Genomic DNA, 21,556 nt, shown 5'->3' with positions numbered 1-21,556 from the left:
CTGCTATGAGTACTTGCATCAAGCTGTATAGATTCTGTTTTGACTGCACTGAATCCAACATAAAACAGAGTTTTTTTCTTTAGTGGAATGTTGGGGCACGATGGACCATGACCTAGGAAAGATGCTCTGCCATGAAGTGTTTGAATCACAGTGGTGGTCAATGCAACTGGCCTTTAGGACTGAAAAGGTCCATTTGGCTTGAATGCCCCAGTCTTTCAGCCTGAGGTGTGTGTGTCAAAGCGTATAACTGCTTCTTGTCCCACTTGTTCATTAGAATAAAACAAGAGGTGGACCCGCGATACTCACGGGGGGGGAGGCAGAGCGATCGTGGTGGTGCCAGGAATCGTGCGGCAGGGCTGAGGCAGCAGGGCAACACCTCTCCCGCCCTCGCTTGAACTACCAGCCGGCGGTGGCCCCCTCGCTGCCCCCCTCCCCATGCAGGCCCCCCCAGCGCGCTCAGCCCGGGACGGTCCGGGTCCCCCTCCCCCCGACCAACTGAGGCGCCCCCGGCCCTGGGCTCACTTCTCGGCGCTGGCTGGTGGGTGGGTGGGCTCCTCCTCCTCGGTGGGGGGCTGCCCTCCCTCCTCCTTGCCGGGGGCGGTCCAGGCTCTGCGGGCGAGGCTCCATTTTACAGGCTGCTGCGCGGCTTGCAATACTGTGTACAAATCATCTTCTTATTCTAAATATATATTTTAAACAATTAATTAATTAAAGTTAACCATTTGTCAGTATTTTATATAACACATCAGATCAAACACTATGGAAAAATCAAAAGAAAAAAATAGGCTAGCATTGTGTTTCCTTTTTAAAGAATACCATAGAAATCAAATCTAATTAACAGCCAATAAAGTTAATACATTGCTAATTTGGTTGATAGGAGCTGCAGTGGCTCAAGTGGTTAAGACGCTGAACTGCAGGCTGTGGAAGGTCGGTAGTTCAGCAGTTCGAGACCCGAGTGTGCCGCATGACAGAGTGAGCTCCTGTCTCTAGTTCCAGCTCCTGCCAACCTAGCAGTTCGAAAGCAAGAAATTGCAAGTAGATAAATAGGTACCACTTCAGTAGGAAGGTAACAGCGTTCCGTGCGCCTTGGTGTTTAGTCATGCTGGCCACATGACCACGGAAACGTCTTCGGCTTTGAAACGGAGATGAGCACTGCAACCCTAGAGTCGGACTCGACTGGCTTTCGAGCAACGGAACCTTTACCTTTACCTTTACCTAATTTGGTTGAAGACCATGACCTGGATAGCTCAGGCTAGGCCAGTCTCCTCAGATCTCGGAAGCTAAGTGGGATCATGACATGGAGGCAGGCAGTGGCAAACCACCTCTAAATGTTTTTTGTTTTGAAAGCCCTGTGGGGTCACCATAGGTCAGCTGTGACTTGATGGCACTTTCCACAGCCAATTTGGTTGACATTGCAAACTCTTATTCAGTGCTCATACATTTTTTTGTATTTTGAATTTCAAAACATCACTTGAACATTTATCATGCATAGATGTCAGAATCCTTTACTTTGCCTTTTTAAAATTCAACTTTCTCAGAGTTCTTTAGCTGATATGTAAGTCAGAAAACACAGTTTGCCAGTAATGTCTGTCTTTTCCATGATGTTTTTCATCCTTATATCACTAATGCAGGCTTTTTAATGGTACGTTTGCCTTATACAAGAGTGTTCCTGAAAACTGGGAGATCCCAGATATGGGGAAACTGAGTCATTCTGGGATTCAGTATACCCAGGAGTGGGCCCAGACTCCAACCACATAAACAAAATAATTAACACTAGACATGCCCCGGAGACACTGAGTTTCAGTTTGGGGATATGCTGTATGGCTTCTGAATTCCTTTTCTGTCAGCAGGCACAGGTTAGTTTCCCAGTGACAGTATTTTTGGGCCATGTTTATGTGATATATATGAATGGGACGTGGGCTTGTCCATGATTTCCTTTCTCCAAGTTCAATGGAATATCTTAATACCTAACATTTGAGAGTGTGTTATTACTGAAAACACTGTCTTCTGAATTATTGCCCCATATAAAAAGGAACAGTTCATGCTGTTACCAAAAACTACAGAGTCCAGTAGCAGCTTTAAGACCAACAAAGTTTAATTCTGGGTATAAGCTTTCATGCGCATGTACACTTCTTCAGATACATTGAAACAGACTTCCTCAATGCTTACATATAGGTAGAGAGAAGGTGGGAGGGGGTTAGTTGCCAAGAAGGGCTAATTAGAGTCAAGATGCATAAGTAACTGAGCAATAAGCAGTGTTCCCTCTACGCTGAGTTAATGTGAGCTAGCTCACAGGGTTTTTTTAGCTTCCGGCTCACACATCTTTGTCTGAGCTCAGGAAGGATGGCTCCAGAGCCAACTAATTTATGCAGTAGCCAAATTGCTGGCTCACAACTTGAATGCCAGCAGCTCACAAAGTAGATTTTTTGCTCACAAGACTCCACAGCTTAGAGGGAACATTGGCAATAAGTATAGCTAAGATTGGATTAAAGCAGCTGGTAAGATCTGTGAATAGCAACAAACTAGCATACAGATAATAAAACAAAACAAACACATGTGAGAACTGAGTTTGAGTCCAGTGGGACCTTTAAGACCTGCAGTGTAATTCTGGGTATAAGTGACAACTAAGTGACTTAGCATGTGTAGTGAATCCAAGAGAAGAGTCCTCAGAAGAAGCTGGAAAATTCCTTGCCTTCCCCTTCCGTAAACAGACTGCCATTTGTTCCCAAACTCCTCTCTGAGAATCAGGAGGGCTTTACAAGCAAAACATACTACTAGTCAGGGCAGTGCAGCAACAAGGGGGAAGGTTAAATTGCCTCTGTTTCCTTTCTCCATAGATGCAAGATGCAAGTGGAATAAGAGGCCATTTTGCTTGTGAGGCTTACCCAATGCTTAGAGAGGGATTTCAGGACAAAGAATTCATGGAAGCTATTGGTGGACAAGATCTTTCCCTGCTTTCCCCTTCCTCAAGCAGGCTGTTTTGATAAAGCTGAGTTTTTGTTAAAGACATTGTTTAAAACACTTTCTGGCTGATTTCGCACTAGAGCTGCCTTGATGTTGTGCCGCCATTTGCCCCAATACTATTGGTTAATTTCACACCCGAAGCTGTGGGACTGCATTTTGACTCGCAGCTTCGCCTGATTTCCCCCGCAGTTTCGTGATCCTGTTTTTTGAGGATCATGAAACTGCAGAGGAAATCGGGCGAAGCCATGGGTCAAATGCAGCCCCACGGCTTCGGGTGTGGAATTGACCAATAGTATCGGGGCAAACGGCGGTGCAACATCGAGGCAGCTCTAGTGCGAAATCAGCCTCTGTGTTTTAGTCTAGCTTGCAGCAGGAGGAAGAAGGCCTAGAACTTGACTGAGAGATAGGATTGCCACTGTCCAGATGGTGGCTGGAGATCTCCCACTATTACAACTGATCTCTGGGCAACAGAGATCAGTTCACCTGGAGAAAATGGCTGCTTTGGAAGCTGGATTCCTATGGCACTATACCCCATAGAAGTCCCTCCCGCCCCCCAACCCCACCCTCCTCAGGCTCCATTCCCCAAATCTCCCAAGTATTTCCCAACCTGGAGCTGGCATCCCTACTGAGGGAACTGCTAAGTTTTTTTGCAGGCCCAAGACACAGAACCAAAGCATCAAGAGAAGCAACAGGGATTGTTGAACAGCCGACAGAAGTATCCCTGCACTTGTTTAAGATAACATTTTGGTCTTGGTGTTTTCTGTGTGTTACTGGGTATTGTATGTTAGGACTTGCCTTTGTTCAGAGTACCTTTTTTGAAGGGCACTTAAGATCCTGTCTCTGCAAATGATTCAGTTTTACCTCGAGTTGACAAGTTTTGGGGTTTATGATAAATATTTGTTACCTTGAAAACTATAACACCTTGAAAATTTTCTTTCTGAAGCAATTTCAGATTTGCTTGCCAAGCCACAAGGGTGCTGCCATTTATTTACCTGAAACCTCAGTTCGGATTGCGCGCCTCCAGGTGGTGGCTGGAAATATCCAACTATTACACCTGATCTCCAGGCAACAGAGATCAGTTCACCTGGAGAAAATGGCCGCTTTGGAAGGTGGACTCTATGGCATTATACCCCATTGAAGTCCCTCCCCAAACCCTGCCCTCCTCAAGCTCCACCCCCAAAATCTCCAGGTATCTCCCAACCCAGAGCTGGCAACTCTACCCCCCCCCCATACATACATACACTTTTTAATTGGAAAAATATAATTTAGGAAAGGTATTTACTTAGCCAGGATTCTGCTGGGATATGCATGCACAGACATTTCCCCCCATTCTAGAGCCCAAACTGTTTTCAGCATTTTAAGAATCCTGTTTTAAATGTACTGAGAATCATGAGAGACAACATACACTATGAAGGTATACCTCTGTTCTTAGTGATAATGTCATTTGGATGCCACTTATTTTATTTATTTCATTGGACTTATGAATCGCCCACCCTGCAAGCAGGCTCTGGGCGATTTACAACCTCATAAAACATTTTAAAATACAATTAATGTATAGTTAAGAAATAATGACGAAAACTTGAAATCATTTCATCTGCCAACAAGGCCCTAACAGACAGCAGAGATTGTAAAGTGGAATGTTTCCACACCAGAACTGTTTCAACAAGGGGACGGGGAAAGCCCCCATTGCTCTGGAAGGAGCAGCAAGCAGGGTGGAGATGAGCAGGGATGGCACCCATACACCCTGTCCCTATGCTGCTGGCTGCTGCCCTGCTCCCCCTCCCCCCACCCCTTCATTAGGGTTGGCACAGGAGTGCTGAACAGGAGAATTTTGTTGCCTCCCTGAAGCCTGGTAGCACCACCACCACCACCACCACCACTACTTCACTTCTGAGATACCTTAAAGGGGAAAGCCCTAGAAGTCCCATGTATTGTGCTCAGAAAGAACATGATATCAAGTGTAATCCCCCTCCCAGAAAAGTGGCAGCATGCTGCGTTCCACCTGAGGAAAAATCACCATCTGGAAGTGTAACCTCTGTGGATTCTGTGGGGCAGAACTTGTAAAGAATCTTTTAATAATTCAAGGAGAATTAAATAATTTTACTTTTCACTGAGCATTATATCGCGTAACAAAAACACAGATCTTAATAACACAACAGAACAGTGATCTTTTAAAGTCCAAACAGTTAACTTTTTCCTCCTTCACAGCTTGCCACCCCCAAAGTCCATCTCTTTCCTCTTGTTGGTGGCCCAAGAAGTCTCCAGCTGAACCTTCTGTACACCAGGTTCTAAGATGAGGGTCCCAAATGAACTCAACCCTTAAACAAGGACCAATTTCAGACAGCCTAAGTATACCGTTTCAGGAACTGGACACTAATGGGTTTTTTCTGTCATTTTAGACAGACCTGTTTTAGTAACTGGTCCCTGGCGAAATATATTTACCTGTTCAGACAAACACTCTTCTGTCCCATTCGGGAAGCGTGCCTGAAGTCTTTTTGACTCAAACTGCTTTCCTCCAGTCTTCAATCCTTTCTACCACTTCTGAAGCGCTATGGGGTGCTGTGTAATGCCCGATGTAGTGCTTCCTGCAATGGCAGTTCTTTTCACGCCCTTTTTCTCCCCGCACGCGATCGTCCTTTTTTTAAATGTTCTATTGGGAATGCTATGGCGCTGCAGCAGGACTACAAATCAGCACCATAGCGACCCCATTGAAATGCCTGGACTCCATTTAAATACACTGACATTCACTACTGCTGTCCCCTGGAAACAAGTACCTGATTGTACAGCTTGTTTAAGCGGGAGATCAGGGGCTTAAGTGAATGGTGAGACAGATGTTAGGTTGATTTTTTAAAAGTTTGCTCGAGAGGAAGTGTAGACTCAGGCATACACACACAAGCACACACACTCCATGGTTTGTCGGAGTTAAGGAAAACTTCCTGTGTTTCAAAACTGTCTGATCCCCCCCCCTCCGCCCCGTGCTTGAACTCTGTATCCAGTGAGCTCCTTGTTTCCAGGTGCCAGCAGTAGTGAATGTCAATGTATCTAAATGAAGTCCAGGCATCTCAATGGGGTTGCTAAGGCGTCGCAGTGGGGTTGCTATGGCACTGGTCTGTAGTCCTGCTTCAGCGCCATAGCTCTCCCAATAGAATGTTTTTTTTTTAAAAACCCTGTCAGGTGCGGGGGGGGGGGGGGGGGGAAAAAAAAGGGGTGCAGTTTGAAATGACACACCGCTTCAGAGACAGCTCCTTACCGGAAGGGAAAGGCTATCTGGAACAGCCGTCCCTGTACTGCTTTATTCCATGATGGTACAATAATGGTGAAATTCTTCTCGGTGTTAAGAGCTTATGATCCAGGTTTAAGCTCCCCAGAGGGCACTCTTGCTTCCCTCCTCTGCTTTCCACACATGCTGCACCCTTTTGCATCTAGAGGCTCCACCCCCTCCTGGCTCATTCCATTACTAGCTAAGGGTTACAGAAGCAGCCTGGAGTTATACATTTTATCACAGCTGGTGCTAATGTGACAATGTGGGGAAAAAAATATGTGCTGTACAGTACATGCGTGGCAATGAAGAAGTCATCATGTGAAGGGCAATTCAAGTGGCATCTTCATGATAATGTGCAGAACTCCTGTTAATCCACCTGTACCTCAGCTCCTTCCGCACAAATGATATAGGAGCCCTGCCTCTACTTTCCAGAGGGTTGTGAGGTACTCTTAAACCTAAAGTAATATATGAAATAGCACCATGATTTTGTGACAATTCCAAACCAAGGCTTGGAACCCAAGGAAAATCTCCACTGATGGAGGAGAATTCTATTAGTGGAGCATGACTTTATCACCTTCCCTCTCCTCCTGCAGCCCAAAATGCCCTGTGAATGTCTTAGGGGACAAGGGACTCCACCAGCACCATAAAGGAGAAGTCAGAGGTCTGCTGTAGGCAGGGTAGTTGGTGAAACTCTCCCCCTTCCACTAGTGGAAGGTTTCTGCTGTACCCAACCCCCAAACTGGATACCTTGGAGATTTATCTGAGGTATAATATAAAGATGCCTGCACAACCCATCATGCCTCCCTGTGGCCTGTTTCTAGTCCGCTTAGCCTGCAGGCATAAGATGCATTGAACAAATGCATTTTATTAAGAAGGAGCTGCGGTGGCTCAAGTGGTTAAGACGCTGAACTGCAGGCTGTGGAAGGTCAGTAGTTCAGCAGTTCGAGACCCGGGTGCCGCATGATGGAGTGAGCTCCCATCTCTAGTTCCAGCTCCTGCCAACCTAGCAGTTCGAAAGCAAGAAATTGCAAGTAGATAAACAGGTACCACTTCGGTGGGAAGGTAACAGCATTCCGTGCGCCTTGGTGTTTAGTCATGCTGGCCACATGACCACGGAAACATCTTCGGACAGCACTGGCTCTTCGGCTTTGAAACGAAGATGAGCACCGCAACCCTAGAGTCGGATTCGACTGGCTTTCGAGCAAGGGGAACCTTTACCTTTACCTTTTACACTGGTAAACGTTTGTTCCCTTGGTTTTAAAGGAAATGTCTAAGATCTGTGTTGGACTTCAATAACATACAAAAATGTATATCTCAGTAGTTATACCATGGTCATATTAATCCCTCCATCCTGGAATCTTCAAAGACAATCCAGATTGAAATATCCATTCTATTGTGAAATTCACTGTGTGGTCTTAGGCTAGTCTCTCAGAAGAACATAGTTCACCGGCAATTTTGAGGATTAATCATATAAAGGAGATGTTGTACCCCTTCCTGAACCCTAGGAATGGTTGGGGATCTAAAACATTAAATATAATGAATTTTTGCCCTTTAAGGAAAAACTTGCAATTTCGCATTTCTCTTCTAAACAGTCTTAAGCAATTTTCTCCCAAGGCAAAAAAGTCCATGTAGCCCTGATTCAACATAATTCTAATTAAAAATCGAGAACGGCTTGTATGTGTGTGCTTTTTTCATTGTGGTTCCTGCCTGAGGAAGTCAGGAAAGGCTCCAACCCTCCAGGCTTTCCTCAAACTACATAAAACTGAACTATTCAAAATGGCTTTTTTGCACAGGTAATAGGTTGCAGTGTACAAAATGGTTCACGTTCTTACCTGAATAAATTATTGGGACTGTGGTCTATACTGCTGTGTATCACTTAATGTAAATAGGATCCTATTATGTCATCTCTGTACCACTTCATGTGTCAGGTTAATTCATAGGCTGTGTTTCAGTTCTTTCTGGTGGTTCCAGACTTCTAAATTCCTAATGTAGTGGTTATTGAATGTCCCATTTTGTAAATTGTACTGACTCACTATGTGTAATCCACTTTGGGTCCCTGTGAGAAAGGTGAACTATAAATAACATAAATAAAATGAGTAATTGCTGTTAGTGTAATAACTTTATTTGCTTGCAGTTACTTTAGAAGAGAACCAGTCAGTGATTTTTAACAGGAAAGGTTTCAGGCATTGCAGGAAAAAAGCAGTCAGGTCCTTAAAAAGGGAGGCCAGTGTACTTTGTGTGTAGTGGCATGAAGAATAATTGTGGAAGAAACCAGAAGCAGCCTGGAATGAAGAGGATGGTTGGATGTGCTTATGCTGCTGCTGCGAAGCCAACCTGGTTGTTGCCCACATCATAAACGGAGTAGTAGGACCTGAGGAAGACATCACCAAGGATCCACAAAGGTTGCCCATTCTGGGATGGCAGGTAAGTGGGCATGATGCCAACACTGCAATAACCACCATTGTTCTGAAAAGGAAAAAAACACAGAGTTTGGCTTGGAAGTCCTCATCAAAGCAGTGGGATGCATATCCAGATTCGAGTCCAGTAGCACCCTTTGGTAGATATGGTTTGACTCTCAAAATCTTATACCCCCCAAATCTTGTTGGTCTCGAAGACGCTACTGGAATCAAATCTAGCTGTTCTACTGCAGACCAACATGGCTGCCCTCTGAAAATATCTCCATGGAATGAATATGGCACTCCAGAGTCATGAACGAACTTGGAACAATAGATTTTAATATTTAAACTTTATGAGATAACGGTATCTTAATACTGTTTTTAAATGTCAGCATTTTGGGTTAAAAAAAAACAACCATGGTGTACCTTATAATGCATCTGTACCAGCAGATTTTGCATGGTACAGTTCTACATGCCCTGTACAAACACTTCGATTTGTGGTTATGAGATGGAGCCTCCAAACAACTGATCAACATCAATGGCGCATTCATGATGTCCACTGTTGACACTGTGTCTATTCCACCTCTCTAGAAGTATTCCCCTTGCTGCCTTCCGGAGGAATGCATAAGAATTGCTATTCCCCCCCCCCCAAAAAAAAAGAGTAAGGACTGCTTGCTGCATCACATTTTTGCCTTGCATGTCATATAGGAAAAACCATGTATTCCATTATCTATAAAGTATAGCATGAACATTTATGCTATACGTCTCTCCCTGTATGTCCCTCAAAGAGATTTACGCTCTATAGGTCAGCATCTGCTGGTGGTCCCCAGCCCAAAGGATCTGTTGCAATTCTACAGGGCCTGTAAAATGGAGATGTTCAGACAGGTTTATGGTTGAGGTGGTGGACGTCAAACTACACTGGCCTCCCCTTCCCTGCTTTGCACCATTTATTTTGTGTTACTGTTTGTGGCTTTTTGCCCTCCTGCCCAGTATTTGGTTTAATCTTTGGGCACACATACAGATAGTTTTTTTGGAGTACTTACTAATCTATACCTGACCGTCATCTGGAGTTGTATTATCTGATGTTTTGTATAGGTTTTAATATGTGTAATTATGTTTTAATTGTTTTAAATTAGTTGTATATATTTGTTGTTGTAACCCACCCTGAGCCTTGCTGCACAGGGGAGGGCAGGCTAGTAATCCAATTAAATATAATAAATAAAAAGATCATGGATTGGGCAATTAGCCCTTAAGGCAGAGCAATAAAACAATAAACAAAGGTTCCACCAAGCCAAGCTGTATGTGACCTGGGATTAGCTGGGTCAGAGTTGTTTTATGGAATCACATACCTCAAGGATGTAGGCAGAAGGACTCAGAGGGAAACTATTCCCACTGATGACAAAAGTGATGGTGGGCATGCTCTGAATGTTGCTGCAGCTGACCACGTACTGTGGGAGAAGTAGTAAGACAAGAAAAAAAGATACAGTTTATTTCAACCACTGTTGAACTCCATACATCTTTACGCTTTTTACCAGCTGTTATAACCACACACACTAAGAATCCCAACAACAGGAGCATGCAGTACTCATAATGCTCCCAATACATTCACTTGCCATTTTATCTGAATAGGGCACCATATATATTTTCAGGTTCGGTACACACTACACAAAACCCTTTAAAAAATAGGTTTCGTGTAGCATGTACTGAATCTGAACATATGTACAGTGCTCTGTTCAGACAGAATGGCGACCTCCCATATCAGAAGGATTACAGATACCATATGCTCTTGGTAAGCATCGCTGTATATCTGCAAATGCAACATCGGAAAAAGGCTTTATAATCTTTCTGAGTTTAAGTGCACCTTTTCCTAACAACAGAAGTTGGAGTGGCGATGTTCTGTGACTTATGCAAAGCCAAGGTGCGAGCTAGGGGCAGGAAGGTTCTCTGCCCACTGGATAATAGTCCACCTCCCCATAAGAGAAATGAATTGCCAGGAGCCTTTGTGCACTAGAATATACAACCAAATGGGGACTCAAATTATACAAATATGCTAAGTTTCGTGGACATTGATATTTAGTGCTCTCATCTTACAGATGTAGAGTTCCCACCTTCCCTAAGCACAGCTGCTTTTCCCCTACCTGTCCATTGCTATCTTGCTGAGCTCCAATGTACTGCATCAGTTCTCCAAAGACCTGTTGTGGAGCAGTGAGGAGGGATGTTCCGGTGTCTACAATTGCCTGGCATCCCTGGCTGCACCAGTCAGAGATCTGATTACCAATATAGAAGCTATAGGGGGAAAAATATTAAGAAGGGTTAGCAACCCACATAAACATTCTTGTTAGAGGATAAGATGAGGGTGGGTCACCCAAGATGACATGCTTGCTTGAATTTGAGGTTTTCATGGGATCACCAGAATAGTCAAGTTTTCTCCTTAATTTAAAATGATTACTTCCAAAAGAAAGCAGGATTATTCTCATACGTTTTTGTACTTGGGCTATACGAGTCACATTGCTTTCCCAAAGCCAAAAATAAATTAAATTACACTTGTTTATATGTAATTTAAATATTATTCTTAGAGGAGCTGTGTAAGCAAAGAGCATGTTCTTTGGATCTTCTTCCACAGTATCCAAACTGAGCTGCTATGTGGGGCTGGAACTGATCCAGGAGAAATAGATCCAAAGAATCTAACATCCATAATGCTCAGCCACTAAACTTGCACTGAGTTCTGAACAGGCTGTTAGCTCCTAGTAGATACTAGCCTGTATCTAAACAAACAGTTCTGAAAACTTAAAGGCATTTATGTTTTGGAAGAGGGACCAGCAATATCTGCCAATTCCTCCATCCTTCTACAGTCCACTGAACTTCCTCAACAGTTTTTTTTTGGGGGGGGGATGGACCCTCAGGAACAGCACTAGGGGCAAAGTAGAAGAAGAGAAGAAGAGATTGGATTTACACCCCGCCCTTCACTACCCAAAGGAGTCTGAGTGGCTTACAAACTCCTTTCCCTTCCCCTCCCGACAACAGACACCCTGTGAGGTAGGTGGGGCTGAAGGAGCTCTGACAAAAACTGCTCTTTTTCAAGAACAGCTCTTATCAGAACTACGGCTTGCCCAAGGACATCCAGCAGGTGCAAGTGGAGGAGTGGGGAATCAAACTCGGTTCTCCCAGATTAGAGTCTGTGCCAGGGGTAGTTTCCTAGAAAAAGAGCTAGGGGAACTCATTAGCATAACTCATTAGCATATGCCACACCCCTAAAATCACCGGAAGTGTGTCATGAGGCCACACCCCCTGACATCACCGGAAGTGTGTCATAAGGCCACACACCCCGCCCCCAACGGTCCCGGGCGCTGCTGGCCTTGCAGCTCCACTGCCGAGCCCCATGAGGGGCCCGGCGGTGGACCTGCAAGACCAGCGGGAGTGCAAGGAAGCCCCGCAAAGGCCCTCCCTGGCCCCAGGCAGGCAGAGGTGGGGAGAGGCAGGGAGGAAGCAACTTACCCTCCCTCTTCTCCTGCCTCCTCCTGGCTGAATGAGGGCCGGAAGCGGGGTGGCCAGAAGCAGGGAGCGGGGCTTCGTCATGTGCCCCGCCCCCCGTACCTCACCTGAGGGAACTGCGATCCCCGCGATTCCCCCCGAAATGACCTCTGGTCTGCGCACTTAACCACTATACCAAACTGGCTAGAGGGGGTATGAACTGGAAGTGGGAAATTGGCTGGTACAGCCTCCCTACTTTCCTAAAATGTAAATGTTCCTCTGTCCTTGTACACAATTAGAATACTTTTACCTTTGAATTCCAATTTGCCAGTAAGCTTCTTGGGTGACTGGAGTCCAGACAATTTCACCAGAGTAGAGGTTGGAGTCAACTCCTCCCAAAACAAGTTCACCACCATTCTGGGTGCTCTCTTGCCTAGCATCACAAATACATAACAGAAAAGGCAGTTCACATTATAGTTCACATGGAAGTCTCAGGACAACACAAAATCAAGACAGTGACAAAGATTCTTAAGCAGGTGGTGGGCTCAGCTCTATCAGTAGATGTACTGATGTTCCGAAGCCAAACATCTATAACAATGCAAGTATATGGACTGTGAAAATCAACAGGTAAAAATAACAGATAAGGAGCCCTGAACTGAGAATAAAATTCACATATCTGCAACGTTCTTCGCCCTCTTAGTTCTGACAAGCTGAGTGTCAGATTTTTGCTGATCAATGGCTTGTGTTTATGATTTTTATGAACTCAAGTTTTCTCAGAAAAGAAAGAAACAAAGACATAAACCTTCAGTGATTTTCTTTTTCCTTGTGCCTCCATGCAAAAAAATCTCCCTACACATGCAAGACATAGAAGGTCAGGGCGAAGAGTGGTAGTCCAGCCATCTCCCTAGCATGCTAGCTTTTCACATGCAAGGTGTTTTTTACATAAAGGGGCACCAAAGTATATTAACCATCTCCTATTCTCAATAGTACAATTTCAGATGTCTCACACCATATTTGGGGGGGGTATCATTTTTTCTTGTCCTGAGAATTTTTGTTGAACTTGGGAATTCTAGCATAGAAAGAACCCTCCTCTACCATTTTAGAAAGAAGCTGATTGGCCACTGTCATACGGAAAAGAATGAGATTATGTCAAAGATCAGAGTTAATAACTCCTTGTAACTTTATCTTCAGTGAAATGTAAATGAAGTAAATCTCAATGTTCAAACAATAGCAATAAAATAAGAGACTGGCCTCTTGCTACATATGTATGATGAAGTAGGGTCTATGCTGAATTTTTAAAAATCAGATAATCTTTTAAGTGCCTCCGAACGTGCTGTTTATTTTGACTTCTTGTGTTATTCAACTTTATATGGGTAAAAAGAGACCTGAGAAATCTATAATATGATATATAAGGACAGATTGAAGCTAAGCAAATGCCAAAATTGAAAAAAAAAGTCTCCATCCTTACCCACTCAGATAGAAGCTGAAAACTGGGGAATTCAGAAGGTTCTCCTGCAGCAGCCCCTGAACTACAGTGGTAGCACCACCAGCAGAAATGGCGGGGTAAGCAAGACCCAGGATGCCATCAAACTGGGCATAAACAAAATTAGTGCCAGGCTCAGTCTCACTCAGGCCAAATTGCTGGTTGGTGATGGAAATGCCCTGGATCTAGAAGAGGACAGAAAGAATAATCTCAAGTAAGTAAGAAAAGCACGTGACTAAAAGCACAATTTGCCAGGAGAGTGGAGCAGGGTATCAGTGGATCATATTGACAGCCTAACCAAATTTCAGAAATACAGGCAGCAATTAGCTGTGTTGTGTTATCATGTTAAAAAAATAATCTTCTGATCAGTTAATTAATATTTTGAATGGTGCATAATGATCACTGCACTGGAACACCATGATTTCCAGCTCTGTTTTCCAGCATTCACAATCAATCAACTTTTGGTACAACTGAGAATATGGAGCACTATGAAAGAGATAATAGATGCAGTATAATGACATTGTGCAAATTATGTGTCGTGGAACTGGTAAGCAGAGGGGAGTGGTGAGGATAAAATGGTTGTCAAGTCTCAGGATGATTCATCTAGGTTAACCCAATGTACAACATTCCAAAACAGACCTATCTGGCAGAAAACACTGCTTTGACTACTTCCCTGTCAATCTGAGTGCTAACATGGCTATGCAAATGTTGAGGATCAGCACACATGAATCTCATTGTCCAGTGGACATATTTGGCCTTTAGTCATTATGTCACTCAGTATTCCCCAAATCCATTTTCTTTACAAAAGCAATTTGATTTTCAGAGATACAGCGCTTTAGCTGAGAGTTCTCAAATGACTAAGGATGGGCACAAATCAGCTCATGAACTAAACTTTGTGACAAATATTGGGTAGTTCATGGTTTGTGAACTGAAGTTCATGGCAGGTCAACTGGCACGAGCTTTCTATGAACTTTCAAGTGTGTGGAGGTTCCTGCCCATTGGTGAATGGAATACATTTCCAGACAGACTGTCTGGGCTCAAAAAAATGTTTACCAAACTTCAAAGCAACAGAGGGGCTGGAATTCTCCAGTCTTGGAAACACTCTTGTCAGTTTCAAACCAGTCTTGTCAGTTTCAAGAGGATCCCCCCCCCACCTTTGCTGGTATTCCTTTGTGTTCCCTTCCCATTTTCTTGCATAGAGTTTGCACCCTTGATTGGATTTGCTGCAACTCTGTGCTTTGAGATCAGTCCTTTTAAGTTTGCAATGTCAGTGGCACTGGGTTCCGCTGAGCATTCAGCCACTACTGCAGAGATTCTCTGGCTTGACCTTAGTCCTATTGGAATTGCACTGTCACAGTAGCACTGGTTCTGCTGGGTTTCCAAAAATGCCCCCCCCCGCCGCCGCCTTCAGTGTCTTCTGCAGAGATTCTCAGGGACTTTGATTCTCTTCTGCTGGGCTTTTATTGCCCTTGCTTTTTTGCTGGGTTTTTTCCTCCATTGAAAACTATGGAGGATGATGGCACCTTCTTTGTGGGACTGTAACTCTGACCCTGTAAATCCAATCCTAACCAAACTTGGAGGTCAGGTAGAGGAGCGTCAGCTGGAGATTCCCTGAAAGTGTGGTGTCTCTAGCATGCTGTGGGGCAGTTCTACCATGCCACAAACTGAACCAGTTTGTTTAGCCCCGAAAGGTTCATGACAGTTTGTGGCTCACAAACTGGGCATGCCACGAACCACAAACTGTCACGAACCACATTTTCCCAGTTTGTGCCCATCCCTACAGATGACTTTAGTAAAACTGAGGAAATTTTCTTGGTGGTGCTACTGTTCTTTAGTAACATCCATAGAAAGCTGTCCATGGAAGCCAACTGAACATTTTACTGGGAAAGATTTTAAAATAAATATTTTTAAAAACATGATTCACATTGTCTGTAATAAATCTCATAGTCCTTTTATACAACTCACAGCTTTCTACTTCTGCAGCTTTGTATATAGCCAAGATAATTTTAGTTCATGGTTACCTATGTGATTGCAACACATTGCATCAGGTTAACAGTGAACTTCTTCCTAACCACTATTAGTTGTTCAGAAAGCAACAGTTTCTGCTAAAACCAACCCTTTACCCACAATGTCTTCTTCTTTTAGAATACTACTTACTGTTACTGTGTCATAGCCAAAGATCCCAGTGAGACTACCAGTTCCATATTGCAGAGAGAAGGTTTGGTCATTGGTGGAATAAGTGGAAGACTGGCTGGGGTTAAATAGTGGATGATTTGCTAGTAGTGAGGAAAAGAAAGGTGTTACTTTTGAGCTCATGAACCATAACAATACTTTCATGAAGTATGCATATCCCCCCCACCAAATCTGAACATGTGTATACATTTTTCAGTGGCAAAAGGTAAGCCAAAGAAAAGTTCATCTTCATTCATGAAGTATTCGGTCTCTTATGGAGTCATGGGCTGAGGATACTCACTGCAAGCTTGACTCTGGCAATAGGTGGATGGTACCCAGAGGTTGGATGACCCAGTGTCAAAGAGTACCAAGAAGCTCTGGGGTGGAGTTCCGATGCTGATCTGGCCATAATAGGACATCTAGAGAAAGAAGGACTCTTGTCAGCAGTGGCCTCCTCATGTTGTCATCCCCATAATATTCAAGCCCATTCAACTCAGTATTTTTCAGCACAAACAAATCAAAAGCTCTCCACCATCATTTGGCAAAAATGTATCAGTGACCATAGATAACAGCCATATATAACAAACATTTTAAATAAATAAATAGTTAAGAGCCAGGAGAGTTAGAAAATACTGCAACTGTATTTGGGAGTTTGAGTTATACTGACATATACAATATAAAGTGTATATGTGCTCAGTATTAGTAACTAAATCCATTGTGCCTGCAAAATTTCCATGTTATATACTACTCTCCCCTGCCATGAGTTTACATCTCTTCAACACTCTTCTACAGTTCTACACTCATTATATTTTAAATTTCCCAATTTGTAATAATTCTAAATAAAGACAAGATCTGAATTTCATTTAGGACCTGATTTTGGATTCCTGAAAGCAGTTGCTGAAATCCCAGACATCTGAAAACATTAAACTAGCTTATACCGAATCGGTCCTTTTGGCCCATCAGGATCAGTATTGTCTACTCAGACCGGCAGCAGCTCTCTAGGGTCTTAGGTAGAGATCTTTCACATCACCTGCTACCTGATCCCTTTAACTGGAGGTGCTGGGTGTTGAACCTGGGACCTTCTACATAAAAAGCAGATGGGTCTACCACTAAGCCACAGCCCTTCTTCCCATCCTCTCATGGTTTTGGATAGTTTCCTTCCACCAGCCTGTTACTCACATCCATGTAGTTAGCAAGAGGCTCATAGCCAGTGGCAAAGTTGTTCAAGTACTTGCTGGCTGGGTCAAAGTGATATTTTTCAAGGAAATCCTGAAGAACACCTTTCTCCTTCATGACCTCCCGCATGGACTTGAATCTTTTCAGTGGAACTCTGTATGGGATGGACAATTAGGTGTAAGAAGCCAAAAACTCTTCCTACGCTGAGTTTTTAGTGAAACATCTTCTTAAGAATCATCTTCAGTGAGTCTATTATAGTGACTTACATCTGATTCCACCAAGGCACCATCTAACCTGATGCTTTTCTAAGCATGTATGATGTCATTTTCATACTGTCAGATGGTGTCCTGCATTGAAAAGCGGAGGATAGCACTTATGGAGCCAGTGTAGTATACCGCTCGGAATGTTGGACTAGGACTGGGGAATCTTGTTTTAAATCCCTGCTCTGCTACAAAACCCATTGGAATTACTTTGGACTAATCAGTCTGTCAACCTAAACATTGCCCTGTGTTTCTGTGAGCATAAATGGAGGACGGTATAAACATGTATGCCGCTGAGCTCCTTGGAGGAAGGGCAGGACAGACAGAAACAAGAGTTCCTCCATCCTCAGCCATCTTTTACAGATCTTAAAAATCTACCTTTTTTCTATGCATCTATAAAGCTTTTTGATCCAATATAATGTGTAATCCAGACTTTGGGTCCTCAAGTTCCTTTGTATATTTAAATATTTAGATTGTGATCTCTAAGGGAAAGAAAGGGCTCCCAGAGTGCATGGAAGGAAGACAGATGACTGACTGTTAGTAAGGGATCTGAGAATGGAATCGCCATATTCACAGCATAACTCTGCCATGCTGGCAAGAACAAGAGATGGCTGTGTTTATCTTGCCTTCCTAGGGAGCTTCCCAAGACTTCTGGCTGGCAACTTTTGAGAAAGAATGTTAAATTAGATGAAGCAGTGGTCTATATATAGGCCATTAATCTACATGGTGCTTTACTGAGAACAAGAAAACAAGTTCTTAATTATGGGACACTGGAAAAAAATCGTCTCATGTCTACTTATAATACTCCTATAATTAACCACAAGTCTAGATCTTGTAAGTCACTGAAAACACAGATAAAAGAAAGAACATTTGTGTACAATTGGAAGCAGCAGCAAATATAAAATGTTGTGTATTTTTGCTGTAAATTTCATATATATTGTTTATGTATGCTGAGTTCAGAATTCAATTTTTATCAGCTTTAAAAATGGGATTTGATGAGCATTTTTATATTCATTTTATATTTCTACTTGCCAGTTCAATTTACGTTTAAAAAGAAAGGCCAGCGCTGTTACCTATATTTTGTAGTCAAAGTCTGCAAGCTAGCTAAAATTTAGTCATGACTCTCATCTTACTCCTACACATGTTTACTCAGAAGTAAATCCCATTGAATTCAGCACAGAGTTGCATTGGAAGTCTTGCTGAAAACAATGGGACTGATGCATCTATATGTTTCCATCCATATTAAGGCACAGGGCTTCAGTACTTGGCACACTTCCCTGGGAGTAAACCCCACTGAACACACTGTATCTTACTTCTAAGTCAAAAATGAATAGTATTAGACTGCACACATAATTACTAACTGCAACTGGATTGGGATCCTAGAATATAAAATAATAGAACTGATTTCTTTATTTTAAAAATGCATATGAGATCTAGCCAAAGGGCAATGTATTTCCACTCTCCCAGAAAAATTTAAATCTTGCACATTTGCATGTTGCCCTATTTACTTAATTCTAGTCAAATTAGCAATTATCCAGTGGCTGAAATTAAAGCTGGATAGTACTGAACACACCAAGTGATATACATGCTGAACAGTCAAGAATATTCTTAACTGTTACCCTTTGTCCTTTTTTTCTGTTGCAGCAGAGAAGAAGAAAGGGCACTCTTCCATACTTACTTGACAATGCCTTCACAGAGGTGAAGACACACCAGGGCAAGGACCAGCCACTTCATCATGCTCTTTGCCTCTGTGCAGTTTCTAAGGTGAATGGTTAGTTACTGCAGATTGGTCTTAGACACTAGGTGAGGAATGGAAGGCCAGAAATGCTTCTTATATACCTTGGAGGATGCTGTTTTCTCCACCCAAGGTTCAAAACCATATCAGCTTACATTTTATCTCAAGAACAGCCATTTAATCAGAAAAGCAAACACTTTTAAATCGAAGTCATTGTTTTTGGCCCCGGGGATTGGTACCTGCTCATGCCTGCAGCTTTCTCAAACAACCAAAACTACATCACAAACTTGCTCCATTTTATCTTCCACTTGCTTGATGTTAAATAATTATGGTGTTTTCCCTAGGGAGAATGGAGGAAAAGCTCCACACGTGGAACTTGATCAAAATGGGTGGAAAGTATGGAACTATAAACATTCCTTGTCCAAATTCTTATCAATAGAGCATCAGCACTACAAGAAGTCTGTTCCATAGCGATCCAAATGGAAATCACTATAGAACAGACTTCTTTGACTTGAAAACTCTGCTTTGGATCGGAAGGATCCATTCAGACATAATGAGGGGTGCAGAGCATTGCATCATGGGGTAGTTCCACCACTCCCAGCCATATGCTATAATATTCCTTCTTTTTCCTGCACTTAAGGTTGAAGTTCATGACATATCCTATGAGCATTTGGAAGTCCTCATAAAGATTAACAATTTATTCTGTTTATTACATGCATACCCCATCTTTTTACCAATGAACACTAGCTTTAGCCACACAATGACTTGCAACATGAGCTAAACTGAAGGAAAGTGACCTGCCCAAGGGCACTTCGTGAACCTCAGGGATTTGAACTGAACATTCTAACCATTGTGCCACATTGACTGGATTCAAGTGTTCTTGTGGCAAAGCAATTGTATCAGTACTTAGTGAAGGATGGGGTATAAATCCAATCTCCTCCTCTTCTTCTTCTTCTTGACCACAGGCTGTAGTTCATCTCACCACCACCTAAACCACTGTAGACATATTTAGCAGGTATGGACATGCCACTCATGTACAACACTTTGCGTGACCAAATTCTAGAAAGAAAAGGTGACCCTGCCATAAAAAATATCAGTTGCCCTCATACAACCATGTAGGGGCAACTATATCAACAGCAGCATGCACTTTTTCTATTCTGTTAATCCCACTATAGTACTGAAAGAGCAAAGTATGTACATATGTGCCATTAAGTCGTGACTTATCAAGCAATGCAAGCAAGGGGCTCTCAAGGCAAGTAAGAAGGAGAAGTGGTTTGTCATTGCCTTCCTCTGCAGGTACTGAAACTGCTTAGCTTCTGAGAGCTGATGATATCAGGCTATTTCTTGTCTCCTTCTCTCTCAAGCAAAGTATGTTGTTGTTGTTCAGTTGCACAGTCGAGTCCGACTCTTCGCGACCCCATGGACTAGATCCCGCCAGGCCTTCCGGTCTTCCGCCATCCTCTGAAGTTTGCTCAACTTCATGTTCGTTGCATCTATGACACTGTCTAACCATCTCATTTGTTCAGTCGCACAGTCGAGTCCGACTCTTTGCGACCCCATGAACCAGCTCCCTCCAGGCCTTCCGCCATCCTCTGAAGTTTGCTCAACTTCATGTTCGTTGCATCGATGACACTGTCTAACCATCTCATCCTTTGCCGTCCTGTCTTCTTTGACCTTCAGTCTTTCCCAGCATCAGGGTCTTCTTCTCCAGTGAGTGCTCCCTTCTCATTTGGTGGCCAAAGTATTTGAGCTTCATTTTCATTATCTGGCCTTCCAGGGAACAGTCAGGGTTGATTTCTTTGAGGATTGACTGATTTGTTCTTCTTGCAGTCCAAGGGACTCTCAAGAGTCTTCTCCAGCACCATAGTTCAAAAGAATCAATTCTTCAGCGCTCGGCCTTCCTTATAGTCCAACTCTCGCAGCCATACATGACTACTGGGAATACCATTGCTTTGACCATGCGGACTTTTGTTGGCAGGGTGATGTCTCTACTTTTTATCATGCTGTTTAGGTTCGCCATCGCTTTCCTCCCAAGGAGCAGGCGTCTTTTAATTTCATGGCTGCTGTCACAGTCTGCGGTGATCTGGGATCCCAGGAACGTGAAGTCTGTCACTATTTTCATGACTTCCCCTTCTATTTGCCAAGGAGTGATAGGGCCGGATGCCATGATCTTAGTTTTTTTGATGTTGAGCTTCTGGCAGTTCTCTATCCACGTACTGTTGAAGCCTAGCTTGTAGGATCTTGAGCATGACCTTGCTAGCGTGTGATATGAGTGCAATTGTGTGATAGTTTGAACATTCCTTGGCATTGCCATTCTTTGGGATTGGAATGTATACTGACCTTTTCCAATCCTGTGGCCACTGTTGCATTTTACAAATTTGCTGGCAAATTGAGTGCAGCACTTTAACAGCATCATCTTTTAAGACTTTGAATAGCTCAGCTGGGATACCATCAAAGCAAAGTATACCCATCACTAAAAGGCCAGCCAGTCATGATAGTAAAAGCAGGACAATCTCCCACAGATAATGTAGACTGAGGTTCTAACCTTTTTGAACCTGTGGGCACCTTTGGCTTTCTGATACAGTGTGGTGGGCACAAACACAAAATGGTTGCCACAGGAGGCAGAGCCAGGCATAA

At 43.3% G+C, this 21,556-nt stretch overlaps 1 protein-coding gene across 1 annotated transcript; it reads right to left on the bottom strand.

Annotated features, from left to right (window-relative positions):
* Positions 1-8,454: 8,454 nt before the first annotated feature.
* Positions 8,455-18,918, bottom strand: LOC107107325 (gastricsin-like). The gene is made up of 9 exons (XM_015407606.1): positions 18,863-18,918; positions 16,928-17,078; positions 16,050-16,167; positions 15,734-15,852; positions 13,562-13,761; positions 12,404-12,526; positions 10,761-10,908; positions 9,972-10,070; positions 8,455-8,692 (listed from the first exon to the last, which is right to left on the bottom strand). The coding sequence occupies exons 1-9, from the start codon at positions 18,916-18,918 to the stop codon at positions 8,537-8,539; spliced, it is 1,170 nt and encodes a 389-aa protein (XP_015263092.1). The 3' UTR covers positions 8,455-8,536.
* Positions 18,919-21,556: the final 2,638 nt, after the last annotated feature.

Source organism: Gekko japonicus, unplaced genomic scaffold, assembly GCF_001447785.1.
Source record: "Gekko japonicus isolate JY-2015 unplaced genomic scaffold, Gekko_japonicus_V1.1 scaffold1348, whole genome shotgun sequence".
In the NCBI taxonomy this organism is placed as follows: Eukaryota; Metazoa; Chordata; class Lepidosauria; order Squamata; family Gekkonidae; genus Gekko; species Gekko japonicus.
This window is presented reverse-complemented; position numbering and strand designations above follow the sequence as displayed.